The sequence below is a fragment of the Micropterus dolomieu genome, linkage group LG01, assembly GCF_021292245.1.
Source record: "Micropterus dolomieu isolate WLL.071019.BEF.003 ecotype Adirondacks linkage group LG01, ASM2129224v1, whole genome shotgun sequence".
Lineage (NCBI taxonomy): Eukaryota > Metazoa > Chordata > Actinopteri > Centrarchiformes > Centrarchidae > Micropterus > Micropterus dolomieu.
Window position 1 is genome coordinate 51,633,450 of NC_060150.1, and position 25,867 is coordinate 51,659,316.

Consider the following 25,867-nt stretch of genomic DNA (forward strand, 5'->3'; position numbering starts at 1 on the left):
GAAAATATTCAACTCGCGCGAAGGCCTAGCACCGCCCGACAGGAAATCGCACCTCTACGCATCTTTGCATTGACTATGTATGAAAACCCCCCCCCCCCCCCCCCTCCAACCCTCACTTCACTTTTGGTCTGAAAGCACCTTGAGAGTTTGCTTTGACAGCAAACGTGGTAGAGTGTGCAGGTTGGATGAACCCTGAATCCTGGAGCTGTCTTCCTCTGTGTCAGCTGGTTTGTGATTGTAGGTAGTGATTTCACCCTTTTCAGCCCCCCCCCCCATCCCACCTTAGAGAAATCCCATACCGTTCTCTAAATCCACAGAGCCAATGCTGCAACTTCCCCATTCAAACCTCTGTGGGAGCTGAGCCAACAAATTGGAGATGAACGACAACCGAATTAGACTCGATAAAACTTTAATGAGCTCTGTGGGGGGAATTGGATCGGCTCAGAAAACAAACGCACAGAGGATCATCTGGGCAAATAATTACAGCAGCAAAGATCACAGCAGCTGCATGAGTTGAAAGTTTGATTCAGACTCCTGTTAGGTCTCTTGTTTTTCAGCCTCACGGAATGAACTGAACTTTGGTGTTTAATAGAAAACGCAGCAAAGATCGAATCTGACTGTTTTCTCTGTCGTCCATCATGGTTCAACATTTCCTCTGTTCCTTCCAGGCTCAAGTGGCCTTGCTGCAGGGGGAGAGGCGGGGTCAGGAGAACCTGAAGAAAGACCTGGTGAGACGGATCAAGATGCTGGAGTACGCCCTCAAACAGGAGAGGTTAGTACCTTTTTAAAGTCTCTTTTATGATGTCTGTGAAGGTCCTCAGCCATTCGGGTCATAGTCATCAAAAGGAAGTGAAAATCAGGGGCTTCTGGACCTGGTAGAAGATACTCAAAGACATTTTCGCCTTTCATCCGAGGGGCTGGTGGGTAATTCCAACCATTTAACCTCTGTGGGGTCATTATCAAGGGAAAGTCTTTTGATGACAATAAGTCCATATTATGAACTAAAACTCTGTCAGCAGCATCGTGTTTCTGCCTTGCATGACTGATAAGAGCCAATCAGGAAGCCAAACGTGAGCGTCATCGTTTTCAAAGCCCTCTGTTTCACCTGTCCGCACTAAAACGCTACCCCGGAGTTTAAAACCAAAACAGAGTCAGCAGCATTTTCAAACTTCTCTGTTTTAGGTGTTGAGATTCACCGTTTCAGTCTGGAGCACTAATGAACCAGGCGGTCCATCACCTTGAAAGTGCCTGGGATTCCCTGCCAGTTAAGCTCCTCTTGCGTGAGAGGCAAAAAGGTTTCAAGCATCTTCTACCAAGTCCAGTCACCCTTAATTTTAACCTTCCGTTTTTATGATGCAACTGTTAAATTCCCTGCGAGATAAGAGCCACTCAGCCACCTGGAGTTTGCTGGACCGTCATGATTAATGTGCCCCCTATCATCTACGTTGCTTTTTAACTGAAAATAACTCAAATGTCATGATGTAGATTTTACACAAAGCATTGCCCAGCCTGAGCCCCAAACAGCCTTTAGAAAAGACGAACCACGATAAAACTGTCCTCAGCTCCCAAATATGTCTAAAATTCAAAAAGCTCTTCACTAATATAAAAGCCCAACACACACATACCAAGATACATCCGCTGACTCATAAAGTTATGTAACATAGCAGCATGCGTACTGTGCATGCTGCACCTACAAACCCGGAAAAGAGACTGTCATTTTTAAGCTGAACATTTTGCCCACACGATGTCTGTTAAAAGTCACAGTGCTGGACATTTTGTTTTCATCCCTGGATAGATGTTTGTAATAGTAAACAAATCCCATGATGCAGAGCTCAAACCAACAACATGTCAGACCGTCTCCCAGCACTGTCTGGAATATCCAGGTAACTCCAGGAGTACCTTCGTGATGTCTGGTGTAACTTCCTGATTAACCCGTACTACGAAAGGTGGATGGGTGTTACTTGAGGTTTGTTGCCATGGCAATTTAGGCTGCATCTCTAAACTGCTCCGAGCAGGTATTCGTGGTTAACTAGAGGTTACCCTGTATACGTGGACTACACACCACATCTGTACTCAGTGTTAATGATGAGAAGTTTGATATTAATACCCACCACTTTATAAAATATGTTTAGATTTCATCCTGACTTGTTCCACTGCGGTTGCAGCTGAAATTAAGTTACTTTTACACATAAGCATTATGTTCATACAGCGAGCCCTGCAGCCTCTGTGATTTAGGGAGGAGATCCTCTTTAAATACTGTAGGTAACAGGCCGGTTTCTGAGATGCAGCCCATCTGTAGGCTATAATGGAATTATCCTAAATGGGTTTTTTTTACGTAGACCATTTTACGTGTCCAAAACATACAGAAGAATAAAACTCAGAATATATATAGAATATATATATAAGGACACTGTGAAGATAATTACAGATTTACTCAATGCGATGCCAACAAGCCTCCCTGAAATTGTCGGCCGCCACGATATTAGATTCGGCCGTTAACGTGTCTTTAAATTCCTCATATCCTGACACAATCAACGTGCATTCTACTGGGGAAAACACGGAGCATGCGCCATTGCGAAAAAACGCTGCCTGCACGGCCGGACAAGCCCCTTTTATGCGAACGCGCACCAACTCCAATTACGTTAACACCGACTCAACTAACCAACATCTTATTCACCGTCGTAGTTTAACGCCAGTGTAGGCGGTCAGAGTTTGTTACCCTGAGTTAACTCTAGGTAAGTAGGTTGAACTCGCTTCGCAGTACAGGCCACCTGTCTGTGGCTCTCACATGTCTTGCTCAAACAACTGGATATAACATCCTCCTTTCATTTGAGCAGATCCAAAAAATGAAATATAACTATAGGTTAAAATAGCTTTCTAAAGTGTGTCTTTCTTTTCACCGTGATTAGTTTTCCTCCATGGATTATCCATGTTTACCTCTCTCTTTAGCAGTGCGCTTACGTATTAGGTCGGCACAACACCTGAAAGTGAAACTTAAGTTCGGTCATCGTTTTCTTGCTACCTTTCTTTATAATGTGTAGGCTACTCTTTTCTGTTATTTTATTGTAGTAGTTTATATTGAGTTCAACAACAGTGCAGCAGTTAGAGCTGGGCGATAATGCCAGAAATGTTAAATGATAAAAACGTCACAGTAAATGTCAAATTATTCAGGATATTCAGGATATCAGGATTTTTTATTATTATAGGTTTAAAGGCTTTTAGTTCCTGACTGAAAGTTGAAGAAACCAGATGGTTACTTGTGCTTTTAAACTTTTCTTCATGGTCAGAACAAACACCTGGTATCAAACAGTGGATCACTTCACAAACAGTGGATCACTTCACAAATCTGAGGTACAAGAAAAATTAAGTAAAATCTTTTTTCAGTCCCTTTTCCTCAACAAAATAAATATCTTAATAGAAATAAAAGTGCTAATCCGTTTGTGATTCAAATGAATTAAATCAAATATTTATTGAACCTTTATTATTTTTGATCATTTTATCATGATAATTACCATTATTGTTTTATTGCCCAGCCCTAGTTCACCTGAGCATGATCAATAATTGGCGCTGTTTGAGCACGTTTATGAATGGACACACTGTCTAAGCGTCCGTCTGCATTGTCAGACTTTAGGATTTTATTTGCAGAAGACTGCGACCGATACATATTTCTGCCCAAGTAGTTGTTGTATGTGGATAGACAACACATTTGCATCCATATGGTCATGGTGTGCCTGACCACCTCCAGAGGTCGTTTTGCTGATTGGATCACGATCTGTCCTCAATGCGTCTGGGGTGCATTTACACCTGTAGGCCTACTTATGACTACTCATGTGGTCAAGTGTTACCTGATCACAATCTGATCACCCAAAATGCATTTTAATGCCAGATGTAGACAACCTCTATGTTCCCCGATTCAGAATATGCAGTCATTCACCTGTGGTGAAAATAAAACTGCTAAATATGGCATTGCATCGTTCATTAAGAGATCAAACGCACGTCTCTTTTCTGTTAAAGAAATTGTTTCAATAATTTTAGGTCTGAAATTGATATTTGTTGAGGTCTTCAAAAGCATTAAAGTCTCAGCCCCGAGCCCATTGGTTCCTCCTGAAGACGTAAATCTTTAAAAAACAAATATAAAGTTTCATGTTTAAATAGGCCTGTCACACATATATGGACATCGATAATTTTTGCTGACCTCGATATTTACTGTTTTGTTTACACAAGAATCAACGTCGCAACATTTCGACCGGTCGCACTGTCGTCCTCTCGTCTGCTCTCTCTCCTTCACACAGAGCGGACAGCAACAGTTGGAGTAAATGCGTTACTCGGGGCTACTAGGTGTTTTAATTGGTGTTTTTCCTGAATACTGTGTAAGTACTGTGTGTAAGCAGACAGATCTACAAATCTCTTTGCCCTTGAGTTTAAAAACAAAGGGCTCACTGCAGCCGCTGTTTGACTGTCTAAATTACATCAAAACATGGATGAGCTTAAACTTCCTCAACCTAAAAGGAGACAAGACTGAGGTCACAGTGTTTGGACACCCTGAACCGCTTGATGTAGGCACTCTTGACTCTTTAGCTTCTACTAATCGCTCCACCGTGAGGAGCCTTGCTGTCTTTTTCTCCAATGTTAAATTCTGCTTCTTCCAGTTGAGCATTATAGCTGCTAAAGAGAGAGAGGGTTATTAACGCCTTCATAACTTCCCATCTTGACTGTTTTAACTCTTTAAATGGGGGCTTTCTGTTTATTACAGGAATGATTTTAAAAATTTTACTTTTAACTCTTAGAGCTCACAGAGCTTCTTCACGTTCACACTAGAGTGCTGAGATCGGCCAATCTGCTCCTGTTGGATGAACCTAAAACCAGCCTTTGGTGCAGCTGCCTCCCTAACCTGTGGAACAACCTGCCGTTCCACATCAGAACCGACCCAACTCTCTATTGCTTTAAATCACTGTTAAAAACATCTCTTTGGCATTTCCTTCGATTAAGAAAGTTATTATCCCAGGAGATCATTATTTATCATATAGTGTATGATATACTGTACTCTGTTTAATGTTTTATTGCTGTACTTTTACCTTTTTAAAGAACCGTGGTCAACCTTGGTTGTTTTAAGCCTCCAGCATACTTTCTTTTTAACAATGCGTAGGCGTAGACAGGCGTCGGCGACGTGAAACCATTGTTCACATACTTGCCTGTGTACTTTGCGAGTACCTGGTGGATTAAACATGACTCCACTAGGGGGCAGATCATGGCCGGATCATCCCTCACCAGCACCGGATTATCTTCCTTGACGTCATCTGAATTTGCCCAACATAAACAAACCAAACATAGCGACACTCGAGCAGGTCATGATTTTAATTAGACACCACAACAATCTCGGTAATTGTGGATGAGCTCCAGGAGTTTTATTGTTAACATTCCTCCATAAATCTCCTTTTTTTTAAGTCTGCTGCTGACATTCTTTTTCTGCTGCGTTTAATGGCGGTTGGTAAACCAGCTGCATACCGCTACCACCTGGGCTGGTGTGTGGAACAGGAGTTCACACTGCCCCCATGTTCATGTGCTGAATTGCATCTTGTGGACCCGTAGCGTTAATTTCTAATTTCCGGAGACTTCCACAACCTACGCTTCAATGGAACGCAGGACAAGCGTGGCAGCCATCTTGCATATGCAAATACGTAGTTATAAGCAAGTATATTAGTGGGTTTAGGTGCGCTGTATAAATAAAGTTGATATTTATATTGTAACGGCTCGACACCGGCTGTGTCGCGTTGCTGATCGCGGCCGTTCTAGACAATGCTCTGCTCCTCAGAGAACACGAGGCGAGTCGGTTTTTTTGAAGGAAGCTGCGTCAAGCAGATGCAACAGAGCAAGTAATCCGGGCAGGAAGTCAGACACAGAAACCGCATAGAGAATCCAGTCTGGTTTCAAAATAAAACACCGTGTGCAGACTCCTGATCGATCAAGCAACAAACACAATTAAAACAGACAGAGTTTAACAACGTAGCTACTTAACCAAGGTGAAACACAAAAATCAAGCACTAATTACCAAATCAACTAAATAGGAAGTCAGCAAAATCAAGAGGGCAAAACTCTCCTGAAACACTTCAGGTGGGATTTATAGCTGCACAGAGGAGCAGGATGTTTTGGTTGTGTGGTTTAATTTTATCTGATGTCTGAATATTCTTAAAAATAAAAAAATCAGTTGTTCTTTGAAAGGGTGTACTTGTGTTATATGACAATAAAACTGTTTATTGCACTTATTTCTTGTACAATTGTATATCGCCCCTTCAAAAGTAGTTATCGTGACAGGCCTATATTTAAAAAGACTCAGTAATAGTTTCTATCAAAGAAACAGGAGGGAGGTAAGTAGAGCATTTGTTGGGGACTATTTTCAGCGGCGGATGAATCCACATGTGGTGCTGTAGTGAGTGTTTGGAGCAGCCGGGCGGTGAATGTGGGACTGAGTCTGAATAAACTACATGGTGATGAAGGAACATGCAGCTGAGTTTATAATCTGAATGAGGAATTTAATGAAATTAAAGTGACTCTGATAAACACCATCATTGTGTCAGTGTGATATTGATCCGTCGACCTCACAGAGCAGCTGATCCGCTTATGGAATCATTAGTAATAAACCATATAATCTGGCGACGGATTTCACGGTTTGGTTGTCTGAGTGTTTGACTGGCAGGTCTGGATGATACTTACTGAAGCGCGTGGAAGAGGGGGGTTGTAGGGAAAAAAGCAGTCATGAACATATCAGAGTGCAGTCAGGGGCTGTAACATGTCTTTGCCACATCACATCACATAATGTAGACAGTTTAAAGCTTCAGAAACTTGGACCTGAGTGAACAAGAAACTTTTGCAGAAACTGACAAAAACTAATATCATGATTCATTCTTGATTTTGTCTATAACAATAACTAGACGATATTCTGCGTCCTTCAAAACAGGGCTGGGCGATTAAAACAATAACAATTATTATTGCTATACAATTTCCTTCAATATAAATATAACAAATTATATTCAATTAAATTCGAATGAATCACAAACGAATCAGCACTTAAATTTTCCCATGAAGATACTTAATTTGTTGAGGAATTAAAATTTTATTTAAAGGTTCAGTGTGTAATATTTCTGAGGATCTATCTACAGAAATGCAATATAAGATCCGTAACTATGTTTTCAGTGGTGTGTAAAGACCTTATATAATGAACCATTGTGTTTTTATTACCTTAGAATGAGCCAGTTCTATCTACATAATCGCGGACACCCCCGTCCATGGATGTCAGCACGCGTATTTATTTATTTATATTTTTTGCTGCTATCAAAGCACCGTAATCTGGCAGCGGGCCAGATATTATTGTTGGCGGGCAGTTTTGGCGAGGGTCCATAATCACAGAGAGAATGAACGTGTTTCACTTGTCAATGTTTGTATAAACTTTATCTAATGTGTGGTTTAGAATGGACTGTGGTGCAGAAACAGTGACAGTGTTTCACACTCTTGGCTTACATTGTCCATGTTGTCTGTCAGTGGCCAAGTCACAATAACACATGGTTTTACTGATTAATTAAGTAAATACCATTTCTTAATAAAAATACCTAAAGAAAGCTCATTTCTTGAGTGGCCACTCTCTGCTGTGTCAGAAGAGACACCTTTTGTACTGTGTCAGCCACCGTAGCAGACCGGATAGATTGTTGCAATTCACAACCCTCGCCACTAGATGCCACTAAATCTTACACACTGCACCTTTAAGTTTACTCATGTATATTTTTATGTTGAAAAAAGATTTTATCATCTTCCATTAGGGTTGGGCCGATAGACGATGTCGCTGTCCATTGGCGATGATCACAACGTTGAGCAGGCATTGTGATTATCAAAAAATAAATAAAAGTACCGCCATGTAAAAGGTTTTAATCACCACAAACATTATTATTATAAACTTTAAATATGCATCGCACCTTCCTCGGAATTCTCTTCTCCCTAAGTCTTGCATTCTTTTGCTTGTTTGTAGTGCATACATAATGCAGTGAATGTGCTTACAAGGTGTTTTGGAAAATAGTATGTAAGTGACGTGGCCTACATGTTACTGCACACACAAATTAAAAAAACAACAATTAAGATAAGTTCGTAAACGAGACATGTCGCACACATCAAAAACATTTGCAGCTGATTTCATCAAGCATGCAAAACCACCCGTGTGCTCATTATGACCCACAACAAAGTCTGTGGACGACACTAAAGTCTTTCACTGAAAACATGTGTTCAAGAAAGACATAATTTAACTTTAAATATGTTGTGGAAAGAAAAGTAAAACTGTATTGTGATGTGTTCACCCTCAGGGCAAAGTACCATAAGCAAAAATATGGAACAGAACTGATCCAGGGAGAGATCAAACCTCCAAGTTATGATTCAGGTAAGACAAATCTCTCTACACTTTCTCTCCTTTTGTTGTTGATAAACTGAAACAGGGCAGTTGTTTCAGGGAAAAAATGAACATGTGACTTACCTGAAGGCCTGCTTGCTATGAAGAAAGAAAAGTCATTGTACTGAATCTTTAGGAGGAAAGTTCTGTCCTGTTAAGACAGCGGTTCTCAAACTTTTTCAAGTCAAGGACCCCTGAAGTGACACAAATTAGACCTTTGATAAGGTTTTGTCCCATGGTCCCCCATCTGATAGGATTTATCCTGCTCTGTCTCATTATGGTTGGAATTATAGAATCAAAGAATTGCAGTGTGTTCATTTAAATTATGATTATGATTTTATGATATTATTTTGCCTGGACCACACTTTGAGAGAACCACAGAGACGCTGTGTTTAGGTTGAAGGAAAAGGTCTGCTTGAACTGTGGGCATATGTTCTTAAAAGTTCTCAGTTTCGGAGGTTAGAACTGCCGCACCTGATAACCACTAATAATAATGCCTTACATTTAAATAGCGCTTTATCTTAGATACTCCAAGCACACAGGGGATGGGGACTCATCTCAACCTCCCCACCTGGGTGATGCATGGCAAGTCCTTAATGAGCAAATCCTGCCATCTTGGTAACGCCTCCAGGCAGTTATTTCGGACTAACAAGACTGGGGGTCCAACGAAGGTTGAGGTCAAGGGCAACTGGACTTGGTTGAAGATACTAGAACACGTTTCGTCCCTCATCCAAGAGACTTCTTCAGTTCTGACTGACTGGTAGGGACACTCAGCTATTTAACCTCTAGGATCATTAGCTAGGATCGTCGATACCGCTGGTTCATTAGTGCTCTTGGCTGTGGTAACGACAGTCATCATGGTCGTTAGAGCCACCGGTGGCCAAGACTGAACGACCATCGTTGGTATCTTCACCTGAGGCCAAGAGGTTACGTTTGTTGAGTTTCCTGGGAAGTGATGAAAGGACAGCATTGTAAGTGGGGGATAAGTGGTGGCGTAGACCCCCTCCTCTGTTCAATGACGGCTTCTCGACCCTGGTGTAGATGCTTCCTTGACACCTCTTTCAAACCATCCATCTTCTCTGTCTAAAATGTGCACCTGGTGGTCCTACCTTCCCCACCAGCCAGTCAGAACTGAAGAAGTCTCTTGGATGAGGGATGAAACGTCTTCTAGTATCTTCAACTAAGTCCAGTTGCCCTTGACCTCAACCTTCCTTGGATAACTATGACCTGGATGACTGAGAACCTTCACAGACAAGACCAGGGGTTGGTTGCCCAAGTTTTTTTCTTAAGTGTGACACTTAAGTCAATTGGCTTAATATGTTTTCCTCCTTGGCTGTTAAAAGCTGACATCTGGCTTCCTAGTGGGAGTGGCGGAATAACCGCCATCTTTGTCCTGACGGACTTTCCCTAAAAAGTTTGTTTGAAGATTCTAAAAGTGGCAGGTCTCCTCTATCAAACGTCTCTGACGGCAGCCATTTATGCCAGAATGCTCTCCAAACATCAGCTTGAGGTGGAGAGGAAGGGAAACATAGAGCCAGTTACTCCGGGGGAGGATTAGGAGGCCAGATGGAGAGAGCCAGGTTGTGAATTCAGCCAGGACACCGGGGAACCCCCTACACCCCCTATATAATAACCTGAGCTCTGCAGATGGGCATCTTTAGGAAAGAGTGGTCATAACCCGGATCAGAGAAACTACAAACAAGGTGGTGCCACCTCCATGTGGTCCGGTGCATTGGCAGGGACCTCGGCTACAAAAATCTCTACGTCTACGAGTGTGATTAGTCTTCTCTCCGGTGAGGAAGAAGCTGGAGTGTAGGACGTTGGCTCGTGGCAAATACGTACAGTTGGGGATATGTTTATGCATAGCAGCAGCTCTGTAACCAGTGGGCTGCTTTCCTGGAGGTGACGGGTATCAAAACCATTTCACCTCAAGGTCACAGTCCTCGTCAGCAGATGGAGCTGAGGTTAAAAATGTTCTTCTCTTCATATGTAGAAATGAACAGTTTGGCATGAATCAGGATGTATCTAGTGAGGTCGACATTCAGCTTCGCCGCTCTCCTCACTTTCCTCTGAGTTTTTGTGTTGAAAGGTTCAGCATCTGCTCAGGGCGCCTCTTGGACGCCTCCCTGTGGATGTGATCTGGACACGTCTGGCTGAAACACATTCTGGGGATTATAAATCCCATCTGAGACGTTGTCAGGAACCCCGGGGGAGGAGCTGGAGGTTGTGGCTGGGGACGAGGACGTCTGGGCAACCTCTCTTTGGGAATTAATGAATGAATGGATGGATAGAAATACGTTGGTAATTCATTTTTTCTCTCTCTCTCTCAGATGAGGGGAATGACAGCGAGGCTCCCAGTCCTCCAAACAGCAGCCATCAGCTCAGCTGGAAACAAGGACGCCAGCTGCTCAGACAGTGAGTTCACACACACACGAACATACAGACTAATTTAGACTTGCAGAGCATCATGGGACTGCAGAGTGTGTGTGTCAGAGTGTGAACAAAAAGCAGAAAGTCAATCTTCTTAACGGAGATTAACACTTTTAATGGGAATCAAACAAACTAATCCACTGGGACCAGTTGGAGCTGGGCGTGTGTGTGTGTTTGTATATTTGTGTGAATTAACTGTGAAGAAGCACAAAAGTCATTTTCCAGGATATAAAAAGATGAGCGTTTTAGCTTTTAACTACACATGCATGTTTACATTCCTGCCTGCTAGGGGTGTGACGAGATTAAAACGTTAAAAGATGTCTCTCGTGAGACTCATGCAATTCACATTTTTCACACGCTCTCACTCCACACATCATTTTTCTCAAGCAGTGAAAAACAACTGTAAAACTGAAAACGTCAACTCGCGGAGCAAATCAGCTGATGTGAATCCGGCGTACATCATGTTCGTAATTACTTGAACCCCCTCTCGCACTGTGAGTTAGTGCGGACGTGCAAAAACAGAGGACTTTAGAAACGATGAAGCAGACGCCCACGTTTGGCTCTCTGATTGGGTCTATTAAAATATCTTGCACTGTAGAAAAACCCTTACAGCCTACACTTGTACCGTGCATGTCGCGTTTACTTTGCGACGACTCCCAGTCTGTTTTCCACCGCCTCCGCCACTTTTAACTCCCGTGTTCCATTCAGTAACAGTCCCAGCTCGTAACTGGTCCATGCTAAATAAAATCTGGTGTGGTTCTTCATCTGTAGTACTTTATTGTTTCGCCAAATCGTCTGTAACTACAGAACAGACCATCTGCTTCATGTTTACATCACATGCCCAGTGTACATGAACGGCCACTAGATGTGCGTTTTCAGTCGTTTTAATATAGACGGAGATCAACTTTGATACGCAGCTAAAACACTGGTGTGGACGGAGATTGAATTTGTTTTAAAACTCTGTTTTTAAACAAAAACGGAGTTGTGTGGATGGAGCCTTAGTAGACTATAGTAATAATTAAAACAATTATTCATTGTTTGACTTTTATCCAAAACGACTTACAATTGCTATATATGTCAGAGGTCCCACGCCTCTGGAGCAACGAGGGGTGAAGTTTCTTGCTCAGGGACACATTGGTGGATGTCATGGTGGGAATCGAACCTCGTTCTCTCACACTACAACATTATCCACTGCACAATCAACACCCCGTGTTTTAAAGAGGTGGTATTATTTTTGCCTTTTTCCCTCTCCTTTATTGAGTTAAAAACCTTTTTTGTGCATGTAACAGGTCTGCAAAGTGAAAAAGGGAGTTCCCATCTCCCACAGAAAACTCTGCTCTGAACTGCCTGAAAACAGCTTGTTTGTAGTCCAGCCGCTTCCCAAAGCTAAATGCGCCTCATTAACGCTCGCCAAGCAGCTACTCCAACACGCCCTCAAAACCAGCGGTGGAAGAACAGTGAGCTGCAGCACACAGCTCTCCTCTCCCTGCCAAACACTAGCTACCCTCCAGGCAGTCAGTGGACAGGAAGTTGTTACTGTGATGTAGAGACAGAGCTCAGTTAAAACTTTATGGATGAAAGATACTTTTGTTACAGATTAAAAACTCACCACTCTGAAACTCTTGCTCCAGTCCATGTTGCCAAGCTGGTCGGCAACATGTACAGCTGAAACAAAGCCGTGTTTGCTTCTCACTGACCCGCCCTTCTCTGCTTCTGATTGGCTAGTAGTCATTAACTCAGATCATTTAGAGACAAGATGTATCACTCCATAGCTTAAACGAAGCCTTCAACACAGGCTGAAAAGAGGAGCTGCGGTAATGTGCAGAATGACAAATATATGGTGTTTTTGAAAATGAAACCATGGAAACCTGTTCTGGTACAACCCCTAAATAAGATTTTGAACCTGAAAATGAGCAGAATATGACCTCTTTAATAAAATTTAAAAGTGAATTTTTGGATAAAAACGTTGTTTTAGTTCTGCTACTGGAATTCGCTCTCATCCCCTCTGTGCTCCCGGGACCCCCGCTGCTAAACTATTCCCGTATTCCAGTGGTCGACAATAGGCGGGCAAAGCTGACCCGCCAGCAATAATATCTGGCCCGTGGCCAGATTACTTTGACAGTGGCAAATAAATAATAATTATAGTGGCTGATGCTGAAACAGATCTCGGCAAAAGTTACTCCCATAATCACTTCCTCTTTAGTGATTGTGCCTGTAAAATAAAAGCGTGAGAAAGTTTTTTGCAGCAGTATTTTATGTTGTGTTTAATTGAGAGCTTTTACTTTGAAAAGTTCTGGAGGAAATTCATAAGAGTCTCTGGCTCGCTTGACACATCTCTGATCCGTCAGAAAATCGTGGATTCCCCTCAATGAGAAACGCAGGAACTTAAGCATCCATAGGTTGATGTGGAGCACTTGCTGGGATGTCCACACTCCTGCACATGCTTAATTGTGAATATGATCTCTTCACAATCGATTTGTTGAAAAAGGAGGACAAAATACTAGCAGCAAGTGGGGACTGAACACCCAACCCTCCAAACGGGAGACCTGTGCACTACAGAGTGAGCTAATCGCACACAGTAGATGTTGTTGTTGTTGATAATGTTCTGGCCCGCCATCTAATGACTTGAAAAAAATTTGGTCCGATGCCAGACTTATTTGCCAACCCTGCTGTATTCTGCTCTGGTCCTGATTGGCTCAGCATCCACCAACCCGGTTCTGCACGCATCGACTATTCAATAAATCGGCAACTATTTTGATGATCACTCCAAAAAAATTTAAAATTCACTGATTCCAGCTTCTTAAATGTGAATATTTCCTTGTTTCTTTCCTCCTCTGTGATGGTAAACTGAATTTCTTTGGGGTTGTGGAAAAAACAAGACGTCATCTTGGTCTTTGCGAAACACTGATCGATCGATCTGATTTACTGGACATTTTATAGACCAAACAACTAATAGATTAATTGAGAAAATAATTGACAGATTAGTCGACTTTGAAGATAATCGGTAGTTGCAGCTGCCGAGCTATCTGCTCCCTTCAACCCTGCAATAAATATTCCTCTTTTAACTAACTCCTCCCTCTCTTAGTCCTGCACGCCTAGCTGTAACAAAGTATTAATAACTTGCTGTTTTACCACCAAAGCTTCAAAGCTCAAGAAATTGTGCTTGTGTGTTCTCTTAATGTGAGCCGCTCACATATTATTTGTTTTCTGAATGTGTGTGTTTCAGTGGTGGCTGTGTGGTGACAGTGAATGGAGGATTGTGTGGAGGCGTTGATGCCTCCTGCGATCGGAGAGGCTGGTACAGAGTGAGGGAGGGAGGCCGACCTTCCTCCCTCTCTCTCTCTGTGAACAAACACACTAGATGCTATTCAGAGTAAACGCTGTCCGTCCGCTGAGGATAGAACCTCTCCATTTAACGCTGATCTCAGGTCAGCAGGGCTTCTCTGGTGTCCTCGGGTGAAGGTACGGCACAGAGGTTAGTTTGAACTCCTTCTGAGTAGATCTTTTTAGGCCTGTTGATCAGTTCTGATTGGATATTTGGAAGTTAAAGTGGGTGTTGAGCAAATTTAAAGAAACTTTACTTCTTTGCTCATGTTTGGTGCAGTGAGCGTGCATCATTCATGATTAACCAAAGCTCAGAATCAGCCAGGAAAGTCTTGTTTTTGCTTCATTGACAATAGAGAGCCTGAGTCCCTCCCCCTTCCAGTGGAAAAAATATGTGCAGTAGTCAACGGCGAGAGACAACTACTGTTTTGATCCCGTTTGAATTGTGCGTTACACACGTTTGTCAGTTAAAAAGATATTTTAAAAGAAGTCAAAGTCGTAGTTTGTTGTAAGACTTAAAAAATAGGTAATAAGAAAGACCACAAACCCAGAGTCGGCTCTCTATAACCGGAGCTTTCTCACCAAATAAATTGCTAATGCTAACATGTCCAACAGCTTGAGTGACAGGTGAAACTCATTTGAGTGCAAGGAGTGTTAAAGATCTACGAAATCAGCGCCTCACTTACTGTCAGTTGAGCAAAAGTAGAACTTACATGACAATTTTCATTGCAAATGTTCGGTATTTTTCTCAGACGCCTGGCTCTGTGTGTGTCTGGTCAAACACAGACCACAGGGAGGACACACAGTGGGTCTAAATCCACAGGCTTGGTGGATTTGCCCTTTTAAGGGATGCTGCTCCATTGATATAATCGTGGTGTTGGGCACCTCAGCGGGTACAGCAAGACACTGAGAAACAGAATGAAGAGGGACGTTCAGGGCCTGCTTATCCTAGTGGGATTTCTGGATGTGTATGAGCTCTGCAGCAGAATGTGACATTGATGAAGGTCTCTGGTAAAGTCACAGAATGTTTATGGAATACCAGTATCTTATATCCTGGTCAGCCTGATTGGAAATGTGTCACTTTTTGTTGTTACTTTGTTTATCTTTTAAATGTTCATTTTCCTTCAAAAGCTTTTATTTCCTCATTTATTCACGTACAAATAAGTTCCTCCCTCTGACATCGGACATATAGACAAAGTTTACATTACAAGGTGCACAGAAGTAATGTTAGGCTCTGGGAGAGTTATATATCATATATATATATATATATATATATATATATATATATACTGTGTATATTTATATACTGTGTATATTTATATATCAACAAAGTCCAAGTCTTCATCGTGTTTACAGCCTTTTTGATTTATAGTCAAAGTAACCGAGTTGATGTGCTGTTTGACGTCCTTTGTGAATACTATGAAATCCATCGATTTGCATCTATGAGTAGGAAATTTAGCCAGTAAAATAAAAAAATTTGAAATAAACAGCTGACAACTTCTTAGACATGTACATGTGTTTTGTACTTTAAAATGTATCTTAAGTTTAAAAGAAACGTCCTTAATTTTGTTAGTTGTCTTGCTAGTATATCTTGCTTTTTGAGATTATCGGCATCGGCCGATAACTGCACTCACGAGGGCGATATTTCGTCCTAAATGACAGCAGATCTAATCTAACAGCATTACTGGTGAGCGTTAAATACACAGTATATAGTTAAACTGTTGAGAATAATGCAGCTGCATGAGTCACGTCTGACAAACTGTAACCCACTCCCCTTTAAACACCAGCAACGATCTGAAATCTACAGCAGAAAGGATGTTTCTGTTTAATTCCTTAATAAAACTTCCACCTAAAACAACACTCTACTGGCTGACATAACACGTATGTTAAGTTGTACTCTGCATGGAAAAATGGTTTTATACATGATGTTCTTTGTTTTGATATTGGAATTATATACATCCTGCTCTCTAATTATCAGCAGAATACCACCTCTATCAGCGGCAATTGAAAAACCTGTATTGGCCGACCACTAATGTTAGACGAAACTCTTCCAGTGTGAGGATACATGTTCCAAAGTCGTGTAAGTGTCACCACAGGGATGCAGGGAAAAACAAATGTTCCCTACAGGAACGTGCACTGAACTATTCTGTATATGTATCTCCATAAGCTTCCACAGAGTGATCCCCAGTCTGCCTGGGCTCCACACAAAATGGATGACAATAAAAACAAACTACACAGTAGTTTCCACAGTATCAATAAAAAGTCAAACAAAAAAACAAGCCAAATATCAAAGTTTAAAAAATCAGTGAAATGAAGGTGGACCACAGAAGCTCACAATGAAACCAAAAAACAATGAAATTAACAACCCAGCAAAAACTAAAATAATGATAATGTGAGACTAATACATTTTAGAGCTAGTGAGTTTGTGAAAGAAAATTTACTTTAAATGTGTTTGATGTTCCAGACGGAAGAAGCTCTATAGAGAACCTTCCTAGCTTGGTTAGCAAGGTGCATCTTTACTTCACGTTAACTGTGATGTTTGCAGGGATGCTAATTTTGGCTAGCGACAAACAGGCTTAACAAAAAACGTACTTGCCATCAGGAAAGTGTTTACTGAGGTAATAAATCAGCTGAGAAATAGCCTCATTTTACCATTATTTGTAATGGAGCCGGTCTTCTTTGTGCAAGCAGAAGAGTTGCCCCCTGCTGGCTGTTAGAGAGGATGCAGGTGTAAGGTGCTTCAGCTTCACTTTTAGACTTGAAGGTTCCTGCTTGTGTTTTATACAAAATATAATTTTACTAGTTCACAAAAGAAGCGTGTTTAAAAGTTAAGAATAAAATGAAAGAAATATTGATCCGTGAGCAGCTTTAACTTCCCCTCCGCTGTGTCTCTTGTCTCCGTCTCCACGCTCAGATACCTGCAGGAGGTCGGATACACAGACACCATCCTGGATGTGAAGTCTCAGAGAGTGAGAGCGCTGCTCGGTCTGACCGGAGACTCAGGAGTGAAACCTGCAGAGAAGAAACCCGAACCGATGGTCAACGGCACAGAACCGTCCTCTCTGAAGGACAGCGGCATGGTCAGGTACGAGACGACACTGTAGTAGAGTGTAACAGTTGGTAACAGGCGGTTGGAGGAGAAAGAACAACCCCAGCCCTACTGTATGTGCAGGGCAGGAATGGACTAGTTACTGACTCACCTCTTGTCTTTACTCGCTCCTCCCAGTAAACCCGACATGTCGGACTCGGCCACCGTTCTGGAGGCCTTTAAGTTTATTGAGAGCGCTGCGGCAGAATTCAGCGACGAGGACGAGGAGGAGGACAGCGAAGGAAGGGACAAGACCATCTTAGACCTGGCTACGGTAAGACATTAACACAGACTGTCCCACAAACCAAACAGGACATTGAGAATTAACCAAATGAGAAAGTGTGTCACAATAAAATCAGAGATGCAGGTCTGTTCCTTTGCTTTTCGTGGTTTTACGGCTCCGCCTGTAGCTTCTCTGTTGGCAGACCAGGAAGTCAACAGTTTTCCTCATTTTTTTTCCTCACAGATGGTGAGGAAGAAACAGTCTTCCACCCCTTCCTCCACGACCTCTGACCTCAGCGACGACCCCGACACTGAGGAGGCTCTGAAGGGTTTTGATTTCTTGGCGAGTCCAGACGAGGTGGATGGATCACCTGAGTCCAGGAGTGGGGAGGACAGCGGAGACTGGGGTGAGCAGTGTTTCCCCTAGCGCTGTTGGGGAAAAAACACAGGCAATTCGCATCTCGCTCGTCGCCTCAGAAGTTAAATTCATTTCAGCTTTATTCGCGCAGTGTTGTTCCGGTGTTCCAGTGTTGTTCCGGGGGTTTAGTGGCTCCTCCAAACTCACATGTCGTCGTAACGAAGACGGCGTGCTGCTAGCATCACTTCAGCAAACTCTCAGAAGTGCAACCACATCTGCAAGACGCAAACTCACTGTAGATTTTATGGCTGAAGTCAGATATTATGTTAGAAAAAAATTAAAAGCAACGGCAGGTCAGGCTTTGGAAACAAGGAGGAGCTCTGCCAACGTCAGACCCACTTATACCATGTGTTCAGCAGCATGTGCAGGCTGCCAATACATTGCAACCAGACATTTATTGTGAGTTGTTCCCATAAATAAGCGCACTTACATTTGAGTGCTAAAGTTGCTGTTACTGTTACCTTGTCTGTGGTCTGCTGGAAGAACACCGTCTGCTTTCTGATCAGCTGCCGTCATGTTGTTGGTAGGCGACATAAGTTTCTTTTTATTTACAGTGGACGGACGGTAACATTACAGAGTTGTTGTTTCTTTTAGCTTGGACACTTTCTTCTTTGTCCCTCGCTATTTTCTGTCTCTTCCTCCACTTTACAAACATCGCCAGCACAATCACGTCGTGTTCACACGTACGCACGATGTGCGACAGTAATAAATGTCCGTGCTAAACAATGTGCTGTATAGTTATATGCATTAAACGAAGCCTCGATGCAAAGAATTTGTGTCAAAGCATTTTAGTATTATATTTAGGTTTCATCGATTTAATAGATGAATTCTTTCAGCCCTATTTTATTGTTGATATACGGTGGGGAGTCTGCACGGAGTGTTTTATATTGAAAATTGACTGGTTTCTCAGTGCCGTTCTGTGTCTGACTTCCTGTCCGGTTCATCTGCTCTGTGCTGCTTGACGTGGCTTCCGTCAAAAATAGAGTGGCAGTGAATATTAAACTTTAAAAGAATAATAATCGCAAATCGAAACGTAATCGCAATATCTGGCCAAAGAAATCGCAATTAGATTTTTTCCCTTTTTCATCCTAACATACACTCCCAAATTGTGTCTGGGGGATACTACCCCCCCACCCACCTCCTGCCTCTGTAGAGCAGGACACAAACATCTTATTGTAAAAGAAACCAAATGGGGTTTGTGAATGTGGCGGCACAAGGACTCTCCTGCACCGACACATTTCCTCTCTCTATATATAAAACTGTCTTTATAAAACACAGCTCCCAGCTGATGACCTGGCTGCCCCCTCCCCCCACTTGTTACTTAGCAACACATTCAGTGCCATTCGGCCATCGACAGAGAGGATCCCCCACGCAGTTCGTGACTCAACACTTCACAGTCCAGATAGTTGTAAAGCAGTGCTGACTCAGCGCTGCAGGTCTCAGCACACACTCAGTTTACAAGGCGTTACAGCACACAGAGGTTTCAAAAGCCCAATCTTTTTTATTTTGAGCTGTGAAACAATCATCTGGTGTTGCAGTTGTTTCCCGTCACAGACTGATAATAAAGCCAGCTGAACACAAACAGTCTGTTTGGCTGCAAGCCGCCGCGTTATGAAACACATTTGTCATTTCTGACTCTGAAGGCGTTTCTTCTTTGACCCACGCCACGGATGATGAGACCCGTTGTTTGTCTCAGCTCGCAGTTTTCGTGGCGGCAGTCGGTTCCTGCATCTTTACATCATGTGCAGTTTATTCTCATCACCATTTCAGCTGACAGGGAAAGTTGAACCTTCCTGAAGTGACAGCAGCTAAATCTGAATCTCCAATTACTGTTTTCACACTCACGCCACCTACAGCAGAGGAGAGTAACGGCTGCAGCAGCAGTTCAGGGTTCTGTTTTGTGGTGTCTTCATGAGAAAGTGTTGCTCTGTGTTAACGTTTCCCTTCCAGACCTGCAGAGAGTTTATTTCAGCTTCATTTGGACTCCAGCGGTTATTTTTTTTCATGATGTTACTTGTTGAATCTCATCCTGTTTCGTCTCGTGTCCATTTGAGCCTGTTGTGTTGATGTTCCTCTTGTTGCTCTTTGTTGCTGATGTTTGGAGCCTCAGCAGAGTCAAAATGATTCATGAAGAACTCAGTGTGTTGTGTTCATTAACACGGTTTCACATTGCTAATTAGTTAGCAATTATTAGCAGAAAACACTTAGACAATAGTAATATTGTCTGTGTTACAGGAAATTATTTTATTTCAGGTCATAGTTTTGTAGTTTTGGCCTCCGTTTAGCTGCAGGAGGTTAAAGATTTCTTTTGGGAAGTGAAAATAAAGGAGTTTTACTGGAGTCACGAGGTGGTTAGCCTAGCTTAGCATGAAGACTAGAAGCGGGAGAGATGGCTAACATTCAAAAAAACACCTACCAGTAGGGCTGAGCAATAACACAATAATGATAATTAGCACGATATAACTCAATAACAACATAAAAATGTTAAATAAATTTTATTAATTTGAATAAAGAACGAATTAGCGCCTAATATTCCTATTAAGATATTTATTTGTTGAGGGAAAGGGGCTGAAAACAGATTCTACTTAAAATTAACTTGAAAAACAGATGTTTATCTTTTTATAAAGTTCTGAATGTTCTGCCTCAGATCTGTGAAGTGATCCACTGTTTGGCGTCAAGTGTTTGTTCTGACCAGAAAGAAAAGTTTAAAAACACAATTAACTTACACTCAGCCTTTAAACCTGAAAGAAATAATGATTTCACTTTGATCCTGATAATAAATGATATTTTGACATTTTTGGCCGTATCGCCCAGCTCTGTGATGAGCACCTCCATTTGGACAGAGACATGCTGCTAGCTGTTTCCTCGTTGCTTCCAGGCTTTATGCTAAGCTAGGCTAACAACATCCTGTCCCCAGCTCCATGAGATTGATATTGATCTTTTCAGCTACTAAGAAAGTGAAGAATGTGTATTTAAGCGTTGATTTGAAGCTGCATTACTTTTTGCCTCGTGGACTGGATTTGTAAAGTCAAGTTAAGTTATTATAACCGTTACACCTTATTTTATCTTAAAACATGAGTGGAGTCTCCTCAACACCAAGTTATCGGAACTGTAAGAAACAACAACAGAACCAGGTTTTAAAATAACAAAGAGAAATATTTGTCAAAGTTTATGTACTGCAGTGCATCCAGACACTTACAACAGGTTTCTACCCCACCCTCCTCCTCCTCCTTCTCCTCCTCCTCCTCCTCCTGCTGGCCTGTAGAGAAGGAAGAGCAGTCTCCTCTGGGTGAACTGGCCTGGGACGTGGACCAGGGACTGATAGCCCAGCTCAAGGAGCAGTACAGGAAGGAACGCAAGGGCAAGAAGGGGGTAAAGAGTAAGTCCTGCACCGGGTCCTGCAGCTCATCCTCTCTCCTCACTCCTTTTTATTTCTGCTGCTCTGTCTGTCTTATTTTTGTGCTTTTCTTTTTCCTTTCACTCTGTAAAGTTCATCAGTATCTGGAAAGCTGATCAGCTCACAGTTCGCTCACATTACTGCTGCTGAAAAATACTTTTTAAGTGAAGTTACTCGTCTGCAGGGTTAACGTTAGATCTTTTAATGGCTGACACGTGTGTTTTTAGTGTTAAATCTGCGTTTCCCGTCTCTGACACACACACACCAGCTTCTGATGCACCAGGTAACGTTAGTTCATGAAAGTAGCAGATCAAACCCTGCAACAGCATTCGTATGGAACTATGTTTGTCATTATGTTGGTTGAGCCATGTCATTAACGTCTATCCATCCTTTTGAGGTCCTGCAGTGGAGTCGCCATCTAGGGGCTCCATAAACTACAATGAGTAGCTCATTGATTTTGTGAAATACTGGTTTGCACTATTTGACCATTTGTCTCACACAAAGTGGTGAAAAAATAAATGACGAGCTGGTGACACCTGTACTGTCCGTGTTTACAGGACTAAAATGCTGCAGTCCAGCTATTCGTCTGTATCGATACAAAACATCTTTACAAAAATCACACTACAATGAAGTTTAAAATCTTTTTCAATGAAAATGAGAATTATTATGTAATATATTATCATTACCTCAAATACTGCAAATCATATTGCAGTTGTAATATCAGTCAAAAGTATAGACAATGAGATCTTTTAAAAAAATTGTTCAGCCCTATTTTAAAGTATGAAAGCTTTACTCATATCTAGTATTGAACCATCCTTCTGTGTGTCAAAGCAGCAGCAGTGGGCTTCACCGTCGACATGATGGGGCAGTCATGCAGTTTTCTGATATTGATTAATCATTATATCCAGTAACAACATCAGTGCATTTCTAATATCCCTGTGTGTTTCCTCGTGTCTTTGAATGCTTTGGTACTTTTCATCTGTTTCTGTCATTCCAGCCTGCAGAGATCCACATTATTTCTGGGTTTACTGTCGCTTTGTTTCTCTGGTTTGATTTGCCTTCATCTTTTCTGTTCAGTTCTCTGCAGAGCTGCTGCTGCATCCATCCACTGCTTTATTTCCATCCTTCATGCTGATTTAATTATCATTTTTCTCACAATATGAACTTTTGTGACTCCGTTTGCCTTCACTTTGCTAATATATACTTATACTTACTCTTCAAAACTCCCTCGCCTTCTCCTGACTTCATGCTTCTGTTTGATCCTCTGATTTTTCTCTCCTCCTCCTGCAGGACCAAACCGGTCTAAGCTCCAGGACATGCTGGCTAACCTGCGGGATGCTGAGGAGCATCCCTCCATGCAGCCGCCCATGATGCCCCCCTCCCGCCCCAGTGTCCCCAGACTCAATGAGCATGAAGTGGGGCGCCCCGAAGACGGTAACCTGCCCTCCTCACTTCACTTCTTCACCAACTGTATAATAAGTATCTTATTTGAAGACGGCTTGAGGAAACATGTGTCACACAGTGAGTCAGGTGTCTTTAACCCTGCTGCCTGTTTTGTCTCTGTAGAGGCGATGACTTTCCTGCCGTCGTCCGGGAAGTCGTTCATCCTGGGCAGAGTGGACGAGGCGGTTTCTAACGAGCTCGGACTGGGAGAACTGGCCGGACTGACTGTCGCCAATGAGGCTGACAGCCTGGCGTACGACGTGAGTAAAATCAGAGAATCAGAGGCAGAAAACACCAAAAACTTGTCAGCAGTCAGAGCTCTTCAGGCTACGTCTCCTCTGTTAGATAGAAACATCTAACGAAATATGAAAAATCACGTTGAAATGTTAGTGCTAAAGGAAGCATGACTATATGGCCCTCTTTGTTCTTCCTTTCCTTTTTTTTATTATTTAGCTTTTTATTTAAGCATATAAATAAAACAATAAAAACACTTTTTTACTGAAGAAACTAACAAGATCCAAGATGTTAGTTGGTGATCTGTTGATAGGTGGACTGTATTTCCTTTGGACAGATCCAGGTTTCTCCCTGTCATTATGCTAAGCTATGCCATGCTAACCACATATGAGAGTCTCCTCCTCTTCTGAAGGGTTTTATTTAATGTTTAAGGCTTTTCAATTTTATTTACCTGTTTTTTGTGATATAATTTGTTTCACATCAGTGTTACATTTCAGCTTTTAGATTTACTTTTTTTGAGCCACACGTTCGCTGTGTCTCTCCATGTTTCAGTGGGACGGCGTCTTATATTTGGGCCAATACGGTATTTAGCACAAGAGTCGACAGAGCATGTCGGCCACAGTAGCTTCTCCTCTGCGTTTGCATAGGGAGGGCTGAGCGGTGACTGAACCGTTGGTTGCAATTCACAACCCTCACCACTAGATGCCACTAAAACTTACACACTGAACCTTTAAGTTAAACTTTCTTCTTTATTTATCCACCTAATTCACAAAATGGGATTGCAGCAAGGGACCAGCAGCTCAAGCTGAGACACAGTGGCTTCTTTTTAAATTCTGGATGCAGTCTATCTCAGACACAAAAATAAAGACATTACCATGTGTATTTGGTACCGAGCAGTATAAGATGTTGGAATCCATTTGTGTTGGCACATGGTTTGTTGAGAGCATGTCAGATTTCCTCTCACTGCTTTTGATATCCATTAGAGATGTCTGGTAGTTTTTTAAACAGTAAAGCACCATCAACATACCCTTTCTCCCTCACTCAGATCACCAATAACAGCGACGCTCTGAGGAAGACCTGGAACCCAAAGTTCACCCTGCGGAGCCACTTTGACTCGGTCCGGAGTCTGGCCTTCCACCCGGTGGAGCCCGTCCTGGTCACCGCCTCCGAGGATCACACGCTCAAACTGTGGAACCTGCAGAAGACGGCGCCCGCCAAGAAGTGAGTTTAAAGCATGACTTTGATATTCATTCATTTACCTGCACAGATGTGAAACAGGTCGATGTTAGACACTGGCCTTTATTTCTATTTTTCTTAATATATATTGGATCATGTTTTATTTTCCTGACGTGTGTTGATGCTGTAAACTCTGCTCTCGCTTTTAATCTTCCAGATGTGCTGCTTTAGATGTGGAGCCCATCTACACGTTCAGAGCTCACAGGTGAGATCCTGTTTACCTGTTCACACTCAAAAGTGCAGGTACGGGAGAACAGTTCTGTACTTACAGGTACACTTTTGAAGATCGTTCCCTCAAAGGTACAATAATGATCTTTAAGAGGCCAGAGGTGCACCTTTAGACTTACAGAAAGGGAACAATGTGATCTAAAACAAAAGCTGACTGTCACTAATAGGTTCACGATTGTCTCTCAAAAGGGTACCTCCCCAGCGACAAGCATTTGTACCCTTTTAAGTACACACGTACTTCTATTTCTGAGTCTGTTTGAAAAGGTTCCCGCTGCTGCGTGTGTTTTGCTTTACACCGGGGGTTTTCAAAGTGCGAGACTGTGGGTCTCCCCTCAGACAAAGGCTCTCTTCTTTTAGTTTACCAGGGGTGCGTTTCTTGTACAACCACGGAAGGTAGCATTGAACTTGAATCTTGGTACAATGCACTGTTAAACAAACAAACATCTGAAGTACGACCGTTTCCCAAAACTGTCGTACCTTGTTGGTACCACCGTTGTTTGAACTAAGTTTGAACCAACATAGTTCGAACTAACATGTTTCCAGGTGTGTTCGTCTGACTTTCACAGCACGAAAACTAACAAAACGTTGTCATATTCTGCCTAAATATGTCAGTTGTCACCGATATTAAGAGACATTATTATGCTCACTTATTTATTTAACTTATAATCCACAATAGAATTAATAAAATCAACAATATAAATAATATATAACCTAATCATTTTATTTAGCCTAAATATATAACTGTTTAATAGCAAAAGCAACATTTTAGAAGAAAACAATTAAGAACTATTAGCCATTACAAAACATTTAGTAAAATAGGTTTACACTGTTATGAATTCCTTGGCCACAAATGACTCAAGTCTTGAGAATAGCTCAGTGCGATAAGTGACGTTCTCCATTGAGACAGACACGGGTTCGACTCCCGTGAGTTCTCTATTCATCTTTTTCTGTTATAATGGCAACGAAAGCTCTCAGGGATTTCTTCATGAATTTTATGCTTTCTCCTTTTATATTAATGTTTGTAATGAAGACAAGAGAAAACCCATCTTCCCTAGAAACGTAAACATGAAGGTAATATTAGAGGGTGACTAATATTAAATGAAGTTATTGTGACCAGATGGGTAAAACACCTGCTGTTTGCAGATGGTCTACATTCTGAAATAATGTAACCCTACAAATACATTTAAAAAAAACCTCACCTGAAATGTGTCTGGATAGCAGGATAGGATTATCTAACACTCCCTGCTTAAGACACATTACATCCACCTCCTAACTGCCTTTTCTGCTATCTGTGATGTAGTCACCATGAACTGAGCTTCACAGGTCCGGAGCTCTAGTTACTATACTGTACTATGCAACTTAACCACAGTGGTTGCCAGCCAACTAGGGTTTTGGGAACTGCATAGTCCAACCAAGGAA

The 25,867-nt window shown here is 42.0% G+C and overlaps 1 protein-coding gene across 1 annotated transcript in view; it reads left to right on the forward strand.

Annotated features, from left to right (window-relative positions):
* Positions 1-195: 195 nt before the first annotated feature.
* Positions 196-25,867, forward strand: part of LOC123986372 (striatin-like) — a gene marked incomplete at its 5' end in the record, with an annotated part of 33,872 nt that continues 8,200 nt past the window's right edge. The window contains 12 exons of the mRNA XM_046074623.1: positions 196-237; positions 669-772; positions 8,346-8,419; positions 10,759-10,843; positions 17,097-17,267; positions 17,409-17,544; positions 17,737-17,899; positions 21,176-21,289; positions 22,598-22,741; positions 22,874-23,010; positions 24,030-24,205; positions 24,378-24,425. Of these exons, the coding sequence (XP_045930579.1) occupies positions 196-237; positions 669-772; positions 8,346-8,419; positions 10,759-10,843; positions 17,097-17,267; positions 17,409-17,544; positions 17,737-17,899; positions 21,176-21,289; positions 22,598-22,741; positions 22,874-23,010; positions 24,030-24,205; positions 24,378-24,425 (1,394 nt within the window). The remainder of the gene's footprint in view (positions 238-668; positions 773-8,345; positions 8,420-10,758; positions 10,844-17,096; positions 17,268-17,408; positions 17,545-17,736; positions 17,900-21,175; positions 21,290-22,597; positions 22,742-22,873; positions 23,011-24,029; positions 24,206-24,377; positions 24,426-25,867) is intronic.